At 50.7% G+C, this 18018-nt stretch overlaps 1 protein-coding gene across 1 annotated transcript in view; it reads left to right on the top strand.

Annotated features, from left to right (window-relative positions):
• Positions 1-17703, top strand: part of CD84 (CD84 molecule) — a 30345-nt gene extending 12642 nt beyond the window's left edge. The window contains exons 2-8 of the mRNA XM_026487455.3: positions 1306-1653; positions 6053-6304; positions 6655-6774; positions 7422-7454; positions 8793-8890; positions 9850-9909; positions 12309-17703. Coding sequence (XP_026343240.1) covers positions 1306-1653; positions 6053-6304; positions 6655-6774; positions 7422-7454; positions 8793-8890; positions 9850-9909; positions 12309-12374 — 977 coding nt within the window. The 3' untranslated portion in view covers positions 12375-17703. The remainder of the gene's footprint in view (positions 1-1305; positions 1654-6052; positions 6305-6654; positions 6775-7421; positions 7455-8792; positions 8891-9849; positions 9910-12308) is intronic.
• The last annotated feature ends 315 nt before the right edge of the window (positions 17704-18018 follow it).

The raw sequence follows: 18018 nt of genomic DNA on the forward strand, positions 1-18018 counted from the left end.
CTCTCAAAACACCATAATACTTATACAGTTGACCTTGAATAACGTGGGGATTGGGGATGCCAACCCCTCATGTGCTTGAAAATCCATGTGTAACTTTTGGCTCCCCCAAAACTTTACTAATAGCCTCCTCTTGACCAGAAGCCTTACTGATAACAAACAGTCAATTAACACATATTTTGTATGTTTTTTTGTGTTACGTATCTTATTCTTACAATAAAGTAAACTGGAGAAAAGAAAATGTTGTTAAGAAAATCATAAAGAAGAGAAAATACGTTGACAGTACTGTGCTGTATTTATGGGAAAAATTCATGTATAAGTGGACCCACATGGTTCCAATCTGTGTTGTTCAAGAGTCAGCTATGTATTTTATATCTGTGGTTATCCAATCAACATTGATCTCTTCCTTTAACTGCTAAGTTCCAGAGAGCAGGAACTTTATATTAATTTTTACTCACCACTGTCTCCCCCAGCTCCTTACATCGCACGTAAAAGAGTAGACACTCAGCAAACATTTGTATTAGAAATTTGATTAATAACCACTTGCTGTAGTATCTGGGACAGAGCTGACCTTGAATAAATCCCTGCGTTCATTCATAAACGTATGAATGAATAAATGAATTTTGCTTACTTCAGAAGTTGTTCCAAGAGATTCTAGGCAGGGCATAAGTGAATTCCACGTATTAATTCATTCCACAAGTATTTACTACGAACCCGCTACATGTCATGGACCCATCTAGAGGCTGGAGATGGAGTAGTGAACAAAAAAAGACCTCCCCCAACTTGGGAAATATTTACTCCAGAGCCTCCAAAGCATTCTCTGCCTCTGTCTTCTGGGAATAAAGGCACAAGTGTGGCTTTCTTCTTGCAAAGACCGCAGCAGCCAGGCTCTTGTCCCAGCTCTTCCATCACTTGGCAATCTGATCCTGGGAAAGAAAGACACTGAATTCTCAACCCTTCCCTAGATGGACGGTCTTTGTCCCTCTAATCCCTTAGACCTTTCAGTCTGTAAGTCTAGATAAAGGTTTCTAATGAAACGGATCCTTGGAAATTCACCGGAAACTTCATTTTTGAATGAGAATTCCTTAGAAAATGTAGCCATCACAACATATTATATGTACAGTAGAATGTCAAAAACAAAACAAAACAACCCCCCCAAAAAAAAACCCACAAAAAACCAAAAACAACCCTCCAGAGGTTGGATGAGCGGTATCTGGGTGGCTCTCCAGGGAGGCTCAAGCCTGGGGAGACAGGAGGCTCTAAAGGGTGCAACAGTAAATGGCTATGGTTTTCTATTTATGTCCCCAGGTCTGGAAGCAGCCGGAAGTGACACAGACGTCCTCACGGTGATTGGGATTGTGGGGGAGTCAGTCACTTTCCCCTTAAATATCGAAAAATCACAGCAAGTTGTCAACATTGTCTGGAACTCTGAAACATCTGTTGCTTTCGTAACACCAGGAGACCCAGGAACAGCACCCAAGGTGTCTGTGACCCACCAAAATTACAACGAGCGAATAAATGTCTCATGCCAGAACTACAACCTGGAGATCAGGAACCTGAGGCTGGAGGATTCAGGCGTCTACAAAGCCGACATTAACACGAAGACCGCGGAGGGGATGGTCACCACCACCAGGCGCTACAGCCTCCAAGTCTTCCGTAAGTGATGCAAATGGGCCATCTACAGAGCACCTGTATTTCTTTCTTGGCTTCCCTAAATCTTTCTGTACGTATAAATACTTCTAGAAATACATCAATACTAATGCGGAGGATGTGATTTTGCTTGTTTTTAGCGATGTAATCTTCAATCAGCCCATTGTTCCATGGGCCTGGTTTTTCTTTTCTATAAAATGTGAATAGTCAGTCATACTATTCACTTCGCTTGGTCCCTGAGAAGATCAAGTGAGATAGCGTATGGAAAGTACCTCTTAAAAAAAAAATTTTTTTTTTTTATTTTAAAATAAGTGTAGATGCATAGAGAGGTGTAAAGAACTGGGGGGGGGGGCGCGCCTGGGTGGCTCAGTTGGTTAAGCGTCCGCCTTCTGCTCAGGTCGTGATCCTGGGGTCCGGGGTCGAGTCCTGGGATAGAGCCCCGCATGGGGCTCCCTGCTTAGCGGGGGATCTGCTTCTCCCTCTCCCTCTGCGCCTCACCCTGCTCCTGCTCTCTATCTCAAATAAATAAAATCTTAAAAAAAAAAAAGAAAGAAAGAAAGAACCGTGCAGGGAGCGGCTGTGTGCACGTCGCCCAGCACCGGCCCCCCCCCCCCCCCCCCGCAGTGGTGACATGGTGCGTAACCGTAGGACGATAGCACAACCAGAAAATTGACCCTGGCATAGCTGGGGAGCTTATTCAGATCACACAGCCCCCAGTTGTAAGCGCCCTCATTTACGTGTGCGTGTATGGGCAGCTCGCCTGGTTACTCTCATGGGCGCCCTCGCGTGATCGCTACCCGACCAACATCCTGACCCGTACCGTCGCAGCCAGACTCCCTCAGCCGCTCAGTCACCTGTTCCCTCCCCAGCTCCTGGGAGACCTTACTCCGTTCTTCCTACCTAGCGTTACGTTATTTCACAAATGTCACATACACGGACTCATGCAGTACATGCTGCTGAGCTTGGCTCTTTTTCACTCAGCATAATTTATTTCAGAGTCATCCTAATTATTCCAAGTATCAATAGTTTGTATCTTTTTATGGCTGGATAGTATTCCATGGTAGAGATGGACTAGTCTGTTTAACCATTCACCCATCAAGGGATATTTCAGTTGTTTCCAGTTCCGGGCTATGACAAGTAAAGCTGCTATGCTCATTCATGTACAAGTTTTTGCACGAAATGAGTTTTTGCTTCTCTGGGATAAATGCCCAAGAATGAAAACATATGGTAAATCCACTTTTCTTTTAAAATTTTTTTATTGTGATAAAATATACACAACACAACATTTAACACTTTAACCATTTTTTAGAAGATTTATTTATTTATTTAGAGAGAGAGTGCATGCAGGTGGGGGGAGGGGCAGAAGGAGAGGGAGAGAGACAGAAGCAGACTCCCTGCTGAGCGCGGAGCCCCAACACAGAGCTCCAACCCAGGGCCCCGAGATCGTGACCTAAGCCGAAATCAAGAGTCGGATGCCACCCAGGCGCCCCGTTTTCATCTCTTTATATGTTCAGTTTTACCTGCTCCGTCTCTGGGAGCTGCTATACCACCCGCAGTTAGGGCGGACCACGGGAAAGTCTCAGAGAAAGCCGGATTGCCCACGTAACAAAATCTGTACCTTTTGGGGAATTAGCAGAGAAGATCATGAGATGGGAACTGACATTTATTGAACTCTATGTGTCTGGCATTCTACCACCTAATTCTAAAAAGTAGAGAGAGATCACACATATTTAGGCAATATATGCACAGAGTAAAAGACAATCCAGGGCATTGCAACTCTCCCTTCTCAGAGGCGGTCACTATTGCTGGCTTGTTCTGTCTTTCCCATAGATAATTAATGTGTCTAGATAGATAGATAGATGATAGATAGATAGATAGATAGATAGATAGATATAGATAGATAGATAGATAGATGATAGATAGATAGATAGATAGATGATAGATAGATAGATAGATAGATAGATGATAGATAGATAGATAGATAGATAGATGATAGATAGATAGATAGATAGATAGATGATAGATAGATAGATAGATAGATGATAGATAGATAGATGATAGATAGATAGATGATAGATAGATAGATAGATAGATAGATAGATGATAGATAGATAGATAGATAGATGATAGATAGATAGATGATAGATAGATAGATAGATAGATGATAGATAGATAGATAGATAGATGATAGATAGATAGATGATAGATAGATAGATGATAGATAGATAGATAGATAGATAGATGATAGATAGATAGATGATAGATAGATAGATAGATAGATAGATAGATAGATAGATGATAGATAGATAGATAGATAGATAGATAGATAGATAGATGATAGATGATAGACAGATGGACGGGTGGGTATTAGAGTGTTCTTTAATCACAGTAGCTCATTTAGTCCTCACAACAATCAACCCTACAGGAAAAAATCATCCCCGTGTTATAACTGATGGAGCTCAACTTTAGTGAAGCTGTGTGAGTCCTTGTTCTAGAGAGCAGGGGAGCCTGGTCGGACCCGTGTCTCCAGTGGCTTCCCCACTCTCAGCCACAGCCCTGGCCTTCTCTGCCCAGCAGCCTGATGGAGGGAACGACTCCGATCCTGCTGGAAAAATGAGATGGGGTCCTACCCTTGACCACTATCTCCCACCTCGACACCCAGCAAGAAGGGGTTTCTCTAAAAATAAGTAAATATCAAGCAGAGACTTGAACATTCTTGTAAACCAGTTTCCAAGAAAAGCACGCACACACGCACACACACACACTTTGGCTCATTCTGGCCTGTACACATCTGTACTGATCACTGTCGCTCAAGGTCACTCCAAACTTCCTTGGGAGTTTTTTCCCAAGTCATCACTAACGCTGGTCTGGAACAGATCCTGCCAAGAGCCTCACAGGACCAGGGTTTCTGGTACGGCTGGAGTGAAAAGCATGTACAGCTTCTCCCCCACCATATTCTACTTCCTCGCAGGCACAGACAGCTTTAAAAATACCACATGAAGTAGAAAGCCACATGCTGGTTCCTTCTGAACCCTTCCCACATGGCAGGCGTAGAAGGAACAAAGCCCAACACAGCAGCCTGGCCAAGAACGAACTAAATTTACCAACACGGAATGTGGCCATCTTCTTATCTGCTGGAAAGGGAAGATCTTCCCTTTCCTTCTGCCGGCCCCAGATAGCTCTTACTTCAACCTAAATATAATTGTTCTTCCCTAACCCTCTACTAGGCTACGACTTGGACAGTTTACCTTTTGATTGCTTCTGTAAAAACATTTTTTAAAATGAACTTTTAAAGAGATGTTAACTTTTCACCATGGGCACTTTAGAACAAAACAAAACAACTTAATGAAAACACACCGGAAAGCAGAGCCAAAAAAAAAAAAATTTTTTTTTTTTTAATTCCGTTTCATGCAGCGGTGTGCTGGCTCTTGGTGGCGTGTGTGGCACAAAGGGTGTGCGGCACGTGACTTGGTACGTAAACGGTAATGACCCTACACTGGTCTTTATCGTTCAGCCTTAGAGCCAGTCATATGCACAGAACGCTCTCGTTGCGCTTTGCGGCACGTTCCTACCTCCCAGCCTACAGGTGCCCCGGATGAAGAAGCCAGCGAGAATCCTGGCGCCCGGGTTCCTGGAGCGAGCTAATAAGGAAAACGTACTCAACAAACATACATTTCAGAGCTTCGCTTGCACGTCAACGTGAAGGACCTCTTTGCTGAGTTGGAAAATGGTTTTCAAATACTGGAAGAATATTTCCTAGTTTCTTTGGTGCTATTCACAATGTAATGGCTACAGACAGGAGGCACTTTTAAATTTAATCGGCTTTCGCCGTCATTCTTCCATTTTTTCCTGCGTCTGGACTTGCAATCTGCAGAGCAGTTGACCCAGCCCAAGTTTGAGCGTTTGCCAATTTCGTTTTTGGGGGAGGGATGGGTAAAGGGGAGCAGAGGGAGGGGGAGAGAATCCTAAGCATCCCACGCAGGGCTCGATCCCATGACCCTGTGATCATGATCTGAGTCGAAATCAAGAGTCCCACGCTTAACCGACGGAGACACCCAGGCGCCCCCAGTATTTGTCAGTATCTGTGGTATAAATACTCCTGTGTTTTAAAACTTGCTGAATTGGGAAGACTTTGTATATCATTACAAAAGACAGCTATGATCCATGTAGCTAACTTTTAAAGCGTAGATAAGAGTAAATTGGCCAAAAAAAGTCGTGAGTTTTGAGTTTGTATTAGCTTTTAAAAATATAATTTATTTTATTGTACGTTGTTAAAATTTCATTTTTCATGACGGCTGTGTTTAACAACGCTCTTGAAAAAATTTCTGGAAATTTAACAGGGGACTCTCCTGGTATAGGCGAGCTCCCGCTCGCCCCTGACCCATGTCCCTTCTTCCCCTCCTAGGTCGGCTTGGGAAGCCAAAAATTACGCAGAGTTTAATGACATCTAGGAACAGCACCTGTAATGTCACCTTGACATGCTCTGTGGAGAAAGAAGAAGAGAATGTCACATATAGCTGGAGTCCCCTGGGGGAAGAGGGGAATGTAATTCGAATCTTCCAGACCCCCGACAGCCAAGAGCTGACTTACACGTGTACGGCCTGGAACCCCGTCAGCAACAGCTCGGACTCCATTTCTGCCAAGCAGCTCTGTGCAGGTAACCGGCTCTGTCCCTGTCTCCTGCGGTCTCCAAGACTCACTCAAAGAGCGGCCTGCACTGGGCGGGGAGTGTCCCTCCCTCAGGCCGGGCCTGGTCCCCAGGGAAGGGCTGGAAAAGAGGCCAGAGCTTTCCGAGACAGGCCAGGCGTTTGGGGCGTTCTGAGGCTGCCCCAGCTTGGCCCTCTGATTCTGTTTCTCATGCCGACTTTGAATAGCAGAAAATCCAGTTTCCCTTGGAGCTTCGGCCCTCCCCCGGAGGGCACCCCATTTTGATAGTGCCCCCGAGTGTGGCCAAGTCCATAGGCCTATTTCCTGAGAGCCAAGTCTCACTGTCTCTTCTGTTTCCAGACACTGCCACAGGCCTCCGTACTCGCCACACGGGGCTGCTGAGCGGGCTGGCCGTGCTCTTTCTGCTTATACTCATTGCGCCTTCAGTGCTTTTGTTCCTTTTATGCAAAAGAGGACAAGGTAGGATTTTTCCAGAAGGTAAAATGTGGAAATGCACCTGCCTCCTTCCTGGGACTGAAGTCATTTATCCAAGGGGGTGTAGAGAGGTCCTTTGTTCCGGGAAATCCGCCTTCCTCCAACCCCCACTCCTCCACGTCACCATCTCCAGAGCGATGACCCCTGGATGACAGTGCCCTGAGTGGGCTTCAGAATCCGTTCCTGGTGTCATCAGTATCTGGTGGGCCCTGAACCTGGGTGTGAATTTAGTACTGCCATTGAGAAGCTGTGCTTCACTGGACCTGTGTCTTTCCCTCTCTGGCTCAGTGCTCTCACGTGTGAAATGAGATTTGAACTAGCGGGACTCCTGGGTCACTTCCGTTCCATCATATTTTGACTTTGCCCTTTGGAGAGTCACTGAGGAACAGGTACTAAGTTTGCATTCCATGGGCATCACTAGATCCCTCTGGATCATTCAGTAATTGTGGCATTTGCAATGCAGGACACCGCGTCTTAAGGCCCCCACAGGATCAGTATGCCCTCCCATTCCTCCTAACCCCACGATCTGTCCAAATCTTCCTTTCCCACCAATCATAGTAACAAGCCTGGATGTAGAGAGGCCCCACCTCTGTTTCCATGTTCCTGACTCTCCTTTGGGTCTGATTCCTCAGGTGCCTTCTTGAAGCCCTTCCGTAAGAACTCCGGTAAGTTCTCAGCCACCCCTTTCCCCAGGGGACAAATGGGAGAGAGGAGTTCACGGCAGATTGTTTAAGACTCAGCCTGTGTTTGCCGGCGGTCTGGGCCCAGGGCCCAGCTTGACCGTTTATCAGCTACGCACGAACCGTCGCCGTGGGCCTCAGTTCTGTCAGTGGTATATCACAGACGTACCGACAGCAGGCGATGCACAGGCTTATTAAGCGAATTATTTGGAATTACCCACATAAAGTACTTGGCCTGGGGCCTGGTCATAGCAGGGACTCAGTAAACGTCAGCACTGTGCTCACCACTGACGGCCCAGGCCGGGCACGGAAGCAGGCATTCCAGGGAAGAGACTTGAACTCAAATGCGAGCGATGGGGAGAAGTCCCATAACCTGACTCGGGCCATGGGCGATCTTCAGGGTTCCTCCGAGAGACACCTGTCTTCAATCGCTCACAGTCTCTTGGGAAGGAGGAAGTGCTAGTTTTCCATCTACCAGTGAGAGGACAGAGAGCCCCTGGTCTGGTGCGCTGGCCCTGTCCGAGGCAGGGTCTGGGACAGGATTTCACTCTGTGTGCCGCTCAGCTCACTGTTACTGGTGGGTATGTTGCTGCCCTGAAACACGAGGCCCCAAATTCTGGCCCTCTCTTTTCAACTTCGCCCTAGAATGTTCCACGTTAGGAGCCAAGAGAGGAACACACTGGAATGGATGCCTTTCCCAGCCCAGGAATTCTTAGGAGTAGGGACTCGTCTCTCTGGTCTTTGCCTCCCGTGGCCTCACATGGGGCCCGGCGCACAGAGGGAGCCTCGTCCGTGTTTGACCACGTGGCTCAGTCGAGCAGACAATGCATGTGTGTCGAGTATTTTCTCCCTGCTTCACGCTGGGGTGGTGACAGGAAGGGGTGCACGGAGGAGTCTGACACAACATTTCACTAGAGAATCAGTCTCGCTGAAAAAGCAAGACCCTCGCATGAAAAGACAGAGAGCCACGCGAGGCCGTCAGTGCCACGTGCCAGAGATGCCACGAAAGACCCTGCGAGGAAGCTACCCCTGAGCGCCCGCCCGGGTTGGGAGCATCTCGTCAGCCTCATGGGGATTCCAGAGCAGAGGGTCCCCACGAGCCCTGGGCAAGCCCAGCCTGAGCCGGAGCCCCCCACACCACGTGGAATCCCCACAAGAGGGAGAGGCAGACCCAGGACCCGAGCCTCCCTCTCAGGACCATGGTAGCCACTTGACTTTTCAGGGCTTTGTTTCTTTACCTTAAAAAGACAAGCTTAGACTAGGTCATCTCTAAAATCCATCGGCCTCTCACGCACTGTGCTCCCATGTTTCTTTGTGACCCAGATGCTGTCTCAAAGAAAACAATATACACTTACGTCATGGTCACGAGAGACGCCCCGCCCGCGGAGGGCAGAATCTACGATGAAATCCCCCAATCCAAGGTGAGCTGATGCCACTCATGGGTCCTCACCCCCCCCAGGAGAGGGAGTCGGGGGCAGCAGGCCAACCAAGCATCGTCGTGTCAGGGAAAGGATGCCATGAGTCCCTCTACGAGGATAGGAACGTGGCCAATCGTCCCCCCATGGCAGTCCCAGGGGTGGAGGCCGTCCGCTGCCACATGGGGGTCTGGCTCTGGGTGAGCCGAGAGGCCTGACTAGGCGCGGAATGCCCTCCACGAGGGAGGGCTGCTAGGTGCCCACCGACCCGGGAACAGGAGGCAGAACAGGAAGATGTCCCCCCGCCTTTTTTAAAAAATATTTTATTTATTTATTTGAGAGAGAGAGAGAGCACCAGCAGGGGGAGAGGCAGAGCGAGAGGGAGAAGCTGACTCCCCACTGAGCAGGGAAGCCTGATACAGGACTCGATCCCAGGACCCTGAGAACATGACCTGAGCCAAAGGCAGATGCTTAACCGACTGAGCCCCTTCCAGGAGCCCCCCACCCCAGGTCCTCTTGAGCTCAACTTCCTGGCCTGGCGGGGGCACACCCCTCCTCCCACCTGCCTGCCCCACCCCCACCTCCGCTCTGAACCAGGTTTCTACAAGCACCGGCCTGCCGCCCTGAAGTCTACAGGAGTGGACTGGTCCATCTGGCTCTGTGCTCGGACTGACGGGCGGCTGGGTCCGCAGCGCCCAAATCTTCAGTGAGCGAGACTCAGTCTGAACCACGCAAACCCCTCCTCTTGGCTCTGGAGGGTTTTACCCAACTGCCACCCACTCCTCCCGCCCCACACCCAGCCCTGACCCTCTCCAAGGTGGGATGGAACCAGAGCTGGGACCGGGAGAGGAGGCTTCCTGCTGGGCGTGGGAGCAGGGGGGGCAGCAGGCCCGGCAGAGGCAGGAAGGGTGCCTTGCAAGGTTTTGCCCAGGCGCCTCACTGAGGGGAAGATGGGTGTTTTGCAGGATCTCCCTGCCAAGGAGGAGCCAGTGAACAGGATTTATTCCACATTGCAGACTGATAAGGTAAATCCTTGGTGATTTTGTATCACTGTTGCCCTGTCCCTTCCAGCCATTCTGCTGTTCCCTGTCCGTTCCAGCCATTCAGCTGTACCCTGTCCGTTCCAGCCATTCAGCTGTACCCTGTCCGTTCCAGCCATTCTGCTGTCCCCTGTCCGTTCCAGCCATTCAGCTGTACCCTGTCCGTTCCAGCCATTCTGCTGTACCCTGTCCGTTCCAGCCATTCAGCTGTTCCCTGTCCGTTCCAGCCATCCTGCTGTTCCCTGTCCGTTCCACCCATTCTGCCTTACCCTGTCCGTTCCACCCATTCTGCTGTCCCCTGTCCGTTCCAGCCATCCTGCTGTACCCTGTCCGTTCCAGCCATTCAGCTGTTCCCTGGCTGTTCCAGGCATTCTGCTGTACCCTGTCCGTTCCAGCCATTCTGCCATACCCTGTCCGTTCCAGCCATTCTGCTGTTCCCTGGCTGTTCCAGCCATTCTGCCGTACCCTGTCCGTTCCAGCCATTCTGCTGTTCCCTGTCCATCCAAGCTGGGGCCAGCGGGTGCCCTTGCTGCTCCTCTCTGCCCTGCTCGGGACTAACCGCTGAGGGCCTTGGCCCACAGGTGCTTCATACCTGCACAGAGTCCGGCTCCCAGGTCCACGGCCATCCAAAAGCTGGCCTGCTGGGGATGCTGAGCCTGCCTCTAAGGGCAGGAGCCCCCAAGCGTCTGAACTGCGGTGTGGAAATTCCAGCCTTTAGAGCAGCTGGGCCCAAGCCGGTTCACAGAATAAAATTAGACAACAGGTGCCCCCCTCTGGACAGACACAGTCCCACACCAGGTGGCCAGACTGGCAAGTAGAACATAGGCTGAATTTCGGTTCCCGTTTCCTCTGTCAGCTGACTTGTGCAGTGTGCAACCTGCACAACAATTTGCAATGGAACAGCGACACTCACAGAGCTCTGTGCCTCAGTGTCCTGCTCTGGACCAGGCATGGAGGGGAGGGAAGACATTCGGTGTGGGGCATCTGTCACTGTCTAAGAGGACCCTCGTTTCTGCGACAGTCAGAAGGACAGCTTTGGGATCTCTTGGCGAATCAAATGTTTTGTCAGTGTTCCTGTTTGATAACTGAGCAAAATCATCATGAAAGATAAATAGGAACCCAGGGAGTCTAGGGGGAAGGGAAAGCCGTGAGAACAAATGAAGACTAGGAGGAAACATTAGGAAATTGGCTGCAAGTGGGTGAGGAAATGAGACTCAGAGCTGCTTCGGTAGAGGGCACCTCGGAGCTGCACTCGCAGGACCGTTGCACGAGAGCTCAGTGCACAGGGCGCTTGGGGTGGGATGCTAAGCCCGCGTCCTGGAGACAGAAGGGACTTCGCTTCCTCAACGCTCAGGAGAGGGACAGAGGGACAAGGAGACGAAGGGACAACCGAGGCACAAAAGACAGGGGAAGGGGAAGGAAGAAGTGAGGGGCAGGGGGCCGCATGTGTGAGCCGGGATCTGAAGGACAGTGGGAGGACACGGGAGGTGACACTGGCAAGGACTGGCTCCGAGGGATTCATCGGGGCCTGGGTTGCGGCATCTCAAAGCGCGTCCGCTAGACGAGATCGATGGCAGTTATTGGTTGGTCATTACGTAATTTGAGAAGAATTGTGTTTCCTGTTGGGTCCACTTTATTCGGGAGCAGGGTGTGGGGAGGCTCCAGGTCGGCTGGGCCCTCGGCGGTGCTGGCACCTGGCCGATCGGCCCGACGACACTGGAGCGCGCTGTGCTGCCCAGGGCCGTGTAGCGCTCCACGCTGTGGCTCGCATCCCCTGAGACCAGGGAGCCCTTGGGGGACCAGGCAGTAGGGGATGTCAGTGGCCAGCACGTCAGGACCAAGAGCCTGTGCCATGTTCTCACAGTGAATCTGGGGGACCCCGTGGGGGGAGGGGCGAGTCCTGGGGACCGCGGGTGATGCAGCTGCCAGCCCAAGGCCCAAGGTCTCCCCCGGGGACTGAGACTCGTCCAGCCAGTGGGAAGGCTGTCTGCAGTGCTCCACGTAATTAGAGCACAGGGCGCTAGTGGAGGTGACCTGCCAGTATGTGAGCTGTAGTTATGGGGGTTCAGAAGGAGCCGAGGCTCAGCTAGGAGCAAGGAAGGCAGGCAGCTTGAGCCCGGATGTTGCCCAAGCCGATAATCAAAATCAATTCAATGCCCCCTTCCCTCCTGCCGCTTCTTTCTGGGCAAGGGCTTGCGCGTGGGTGACCGGAGCAGAGGCGAGGGACTCCGCAAAGGGCGAGGCCCTGCTGGCCCAGATGCCGCCAGCACCAGGAGGCCCGAGGCCTCTCCCTGTGCCTGTGTCTGTTCCGGGTACCGCCCGGCCCGGCTTCCCCAGCAGCATCTCCCCGTTAACCTGCGGCTCCCACTCCCTCTCGTGCACAGATGGGGAAAACCAGCTCTCAGGACGGCAAGCCTCCTGCGATTTCCACCTATGAAAATGTGATCTAGGCTCCCGGCCAGGCTTCTCCCTGTGGAAACGGAGCTTCAACAGCCATCGATGCCCCGGCGGATGCCCCGGACCCGGACTTTCTCTGTACACGTCTTACCTGGAGATTGCAAACCATCACACCCCAATATGTGACTTTTTGTGACTGGAGGTGATGACCCTTCCCAGCAACCCCCTATGTAGACAGGATCGATATTTTGCACACCTGTCCTAGGCCGTGACACACCACCTAGGATGCTCTGATCACACTCAATGTCTGTGAGGAGCCCTGATGCATGGCCTCCACGGTCCACGCAGCACCTTGGACAAATGAGACAAAAGCACCCTTTCCCTGAGGCAGATGCAGCCCCTTCTGAGCATGTGGCTTGATGAGGCTTTCAGCCTCTATGTGCCCCTTTGCCCAGGAACCTCGTGCAGGGGACAGGTGGCTGGACCAGCCCACCCGGACATGAGAGTGTCACCTGGGAAGCCAGTGGAGGTGTGGTTCTCAGCTGTGCAGACACGCTCTCCAAATGGAATGCTGGGAAATGCGCTTTCTGTGGGACTAGACAGCTGGGGCATTTTTCTTCAGGCTCTGCTTCAGAAGCCTCATAAGATTTTCTTCCTGGCCAGGCTTTCATCTTGACTGGGCCATCATGGGGTGCCCAGATATTTGGTTAAACATGATTCTAGGGGAAATCTATGAGGGCGTTTCTGGATGCGATTAACATTCGGATTGGCCCACTGAGTAAAGCAGATGAATCCCCACTCCGGGATGGGTGCATATCCCCGATCCTTCCAGAGCCTGACTAGAAGAAGACAGAGTCAAGGGGGATTAATTCTCTCTGCCTGATTGTCTTGGAGCTGGGACATCAGTCCTCCTGCCTTAGGACTTGGACTTGGACTGGAACTCGCACCACCAGCTCTCCTGGTTCTCAGGCCTTCGGACTTAGGCTGGAGACACGCTCAGCTGTCCAGCTGCAGACCCTGGGGTTTCTCAGTCTTCACAGGCACACAAGCCAGCTCCTTGTCATAGTTACCTGTTTCCTGTTGGTTCCATTTCTCTGCAGAACTAGACTAATACCTATTCCAAGCAGCCTCGGCAAGAAGAAGAGACGCTACCCAGTACCCCATTCACCAAAAGGCATCGACCGGCTCTATTTCGGACACTTTAGGGGAGCTGAGTGCAACCCAACCATGGAAACAAGAGACCTTGGAAGAAGTGGGCCATTCTTCTTGGCAGAGGGAACTTGGCAGATGACGGTGTAGATGATGAAACTGGCTTTACCCCTGTCACTAAGGCTCGGTCCAGAGAGTCAGGGACTTCACGCTTTGGTTCAATGCCCTTGCCCCTCCCGCCAGCGCCGAGGAGGAATCACCCATGGCTGAGCAGAACATTCAAGTCACCATGTGAAGAACCGTTTCCCTTAGGTGTGAGCACCAGAGCCAGCCAACTCCTAAATCCCCACGAACAAGCCCAGGCTGGGCAGCAGAAATAAGCTGCATTTAGGCAGAAGGAAGGTGGCAGTCCCAGGGAATGGGTCCATGGAACCGTCTAGCCCTGACCACCATTAGCTCAGTGTCGGGGGCTGCAAGACCCCCAACGTATCAGACGAGCATAACGTCTGCCCTGGTCTGGCTGCCCTGCGCAGGGCAAGCACAGACACTACAGTTAAATGCGGAATCACACGTTCCGGGGAGCAGCAGGAGGTAGCGCAGTCTGGGAAGGCTTCATGAAGGAGGTGGGGCTGAGGCCGCGCTCCGGAGGAAGGCTAGGATCTGGCTGAGAATGAAGAAGACGGATGGCACCCAACTGAGGAAAGCACGGGAAAGAAGCAGAGGCCTGGGTCTGTGCGGGGTGTTTTGGGCGCCGCCCCCAACGCGCGGAGCACGTGCACAGTCCCTTGCCGTTGACGGCACAGCGCCTCCACTTCAGTGTGCAACCCCACCCCCGACACCTGCCACACACGTCAATGCTCAGCTCCAACGTCACCTCCTCTGTGAAGCTTTCCCTGGTATCACAGGTCAAATTAAGGATGGCTTCTTTGCCCTCCTTTCCCCCCGGGGGCCTTATGTCACTGCCACTCATTTCTTTGTGCCTCACGGTATAGACCGGGATTTGTTTCCCTCCACACTGCACGTATGTACTGAAGGGCGAGGTCCATGATTGCATGACCAGAGAGTGATCGTGCGAGGTGAGCGTGTTATTCCCCTGGCACCTGCCACCAGCCAACGTGGCACCTTGTACCCTGCTTGTGAGCAATAAACGCTATTGAACAGAAGTGAACATGACCGGCCAGCTCCAGCCGAAGGTCCACGTTGCAAGTATTGATACACAGACGCCAGCAGGCCTAGTGGAATCCAGTTGCGGCAAGCCTTGAATGTCGGAATGCAGACGTCAGTGTAAGGACACCTTGGAGGGAAGAGACTTGCAGAGTTAGACCAGCGAAGACATCACCTGAAGCAACGAGCCAGGTGTGAGTGAAAGGCAGCCCCGCTAGGGAGGGACATGAAGGAAGAACTAAAGAGACTCGTCATAGGATGGAGAAGTCCCAAAGGGATACTGAACAGACTGGGTTTCCCCTCAAATAAAAGCATACCTCACCTTTGCGTGAGCTGAGGGACCACTCCCGAGCATGGTCCTTCTCTAACCTGCCCCTGCTTCTGCCTGGTGCGCTCACCCAGTCAAATTGCTAGTATCCTACAGCCCCAGGGGCAGGTGGGGGAGAAGGAATAGAGGCAGAGGCAAGAAGAGCTCCTTGGGTCTTGCAGGAGAACAAGCCTGGGAGGGAACCGGTGCCCAGGAATTCCTCACGTGGCCTTTGGGACTCGGGACCACCGAGCTCCTGTTCCTCGCTTTCTTTCCTCTGACTCTTAATTTATAAAGATGGAAGCTACTCACCCCATCCCCTAAGGGCTTGGTTCTCAGATTCTCTTTCTGTAAAATGGGTGTGATCTTATTTTCCCCTTCACAGATTTCCAAATGAACTAGATTGTGACCAACGGGTCTGCAAAATTACTCTTTGCATGGAACAGAACTTTGTGGGCCAGTTTTTACGAAGATGCGTTGAAATTGAAATCTCAGGCGCAGGGCCCTCTAGCGGCAAGCGCCGGTAAGGCAGCACAAGCCCGGCACTGCTGTCCACGTGGGCTTTCAGCAGAGAACAGGAGAAATGGTGCAGCAAATGCCTCTCAGGAAAAGAGAGTGAAGCCGATTTAAAATGTGATGCTTAAAAAAAAAAAAACCCTATAGAAAGCTCTAACCTGCACATCCCACAAGAGAAGAGCTTGGCTGGGCCACTTTGGAAACCGGGCAAAGGAAGGAAGGAGCCTGATTGGCCTTGTGTTTCTTTTTCCTTTTTTTTTTCTTTTCTTGAAGATTTTATTTATTTGAGAGAGAGAGAGAGAGACAGCACAAAAAGAAGGAGGGGCAGAGAGAGAGGGACAAGCAGACTGCCCTGAGCAAGGAATGCCACGCGGGGTTCAACTCCAGGACCCCGGGATCGTGACCTGAGCAGAAGGCAGACACGTCACTAACTGAGCCCCCCAAGCGCCCCTGGCCTGGTGTTTCTTAGGCTCAGCCTGGAGAAAAGAAATGGCTAGGCCTTATTTTCTTCCAGATCCATTACTTTTCTTCTACTTGACCTTTCCCTATATTTTCCTGGATTTGAGTAATTTTGTCAAGAACCGTCAGCCACACTCTCACTGGCTGTAAAATGAGGTTTGGAGAAGGAGGCAGAAGGCAAAAGGGTACTAAGTGGTCCCAAACGCAGGCTCCGATGCTGGAATGCCTCGGTCTGAATCCTGGTTTCTTAGTTCTGTGACCTCGGGCAAGTTAGGTTCACCTCTCTATGCCTCAGTTTCCCCACCTGTAAATTGGGGACAATAATAGCTCCTGCTCTGTGGGGTTGATGCGAGGCGGCTCTGTAAGATTATGCCTGCAAGCTGATCTCACCGGCTTGGCACCCTCATCTGATGCTAAACCTGTATCAGGTTCTTGCAGGATAAATGTATCTGATATTGTGCTCAATCAACGCTGCGTGCTGGACTTTGAACTCCCAGTCCTCCTACGCCAGTGCTTGTTCTTCCTGTCATTTCACTTACCAGGCTACCCTCCCCTGCACCGGCTCCCCAGCCAGACCAGAGAACAGAGGCTGATCTGAATAATAATAGTGCAAATGGGGAGCTCCTGAGGGCACGGAGACTGTGAGAGTTCTCGAAGGGTTTCCTTTGTATACAAACTGCTCTTCCAGGGCTTTATACAACTCACAACACCCCTGCAAAGTAGAAGGTAATTCTTCCAGACTGAGGGAATAAAAGCACTTTAGCAAAATCAGGCCCCGGGGTGGGGGTGGGGGTGAGACAGGACTTGAACTCAATACTCCTCATCACCGAGGGCCACACACCTGCCCTTGACCATGCTGCCTTCCTGTACCCGGCTCTGGACTCCCAACACCTCACGCTTTGCTTCACACTTCCTAGGTGGACCACAAGTATCTGTTGAATGACTACGTACATGTAATAATATTTTAAACACACCAAGCGCAGCTCCAAGTTAATGTATTCATATATTAATTCCGTCGTTGTCTGAATAACCACTCAACTCTTCTATTGGAAACACCCATTAAAGCATCTTGAGTAGAGCTCACTGCATTTTGGGCAGAGCTGGTTTCACAGCAAACAAGGGATCCAGGTCATAAACATTTCTGATGAGTTGTTACAAGGTGAGAGAAAAACAGTGCAAATTTCCACGATCAATATCAGAAGAATAACAGAAACAGAAGAGGTAAGTGATGAGGGAACAGAAGGCTAGCTGAGGACAAAGCAGAAACTGACGCCCCCCCCCACCTCCCCATGGGATGTACGTGACATTCCTCAGGCACTCCTGGCTGCCCTGAAGGACAAAGAAATAGTTAACCTATGGAGACCACGAACCTGCAAGACGTGATTCTCCCTCAGTTTACAAATGTCTTAGCAATTTACAAAGAACAAAGCATTTCTATCAATAACCTAGCTTCCGGAAGGGAATGTAGATACAATTAAATGTCTTTGTAACCTGCAGCCCGTAGACAGATACTTGAAGTGGGCAGTGTAATGTTCCTCCAGGAAGTTCCCAACTATCTTCATGTTAATGTCTTACTGGAGGGGTAAACAACCTTAACTTGACAATAGCAAGGCCTCGGTATCCTGTGAGTCTTCTTTAACATATGAAAATATTTTCTCAACCTCCCTTTTTCCTTACCTCCCCCAACCCCATAGTATATAATCAGCCACCCCTCACAATCCGGGGTAGCAGCTCTTTCTGCCCACAGGTCCTGTCCCCCCGCTTTAATAAACCACCATTTTGCACCATAGACGTCTCAAGAATTCTTTCTTGGCCGTTGGCTCTGGATTCAACCCCACTGAACCTCACCTGTGTTCCAAAACCACATCAGTAAGAATTTGTGAGTTGTGCAACACTATTTAATAGTTTAAACACAGCTGTGTACCTTTAAGTTTTGATGACCCACCCTACTCATATTAGCTAACATTTATTAGTGCTTACTACGTGCCATTCCCCACCCAAAGGTTTCATATATACTAACTCATTTAAAGCCCACAAGAAACATTACAATTCATCTACACCTTGAAGTAGATGCAATCCTCCTCCAGTTTACAAATTAAGAA

The sequence above is a fragment of the Ursus arctos genome, unplaced genomic scaffold (assembly GCF_023065955.2).
Source record: "Ursus arctos isolate Adak ecotype North America unplaced genomic scaffold, UrsArc2.0 scaffold_2, whole genome shotgun sequence".
Classification (NCBI taxonomy): domain Eukaryota; kingdom Metazoa; phylum Chordata; class Mammalia; order Carnivora; family Ursidae; genus Ursus; species Ursus arctos.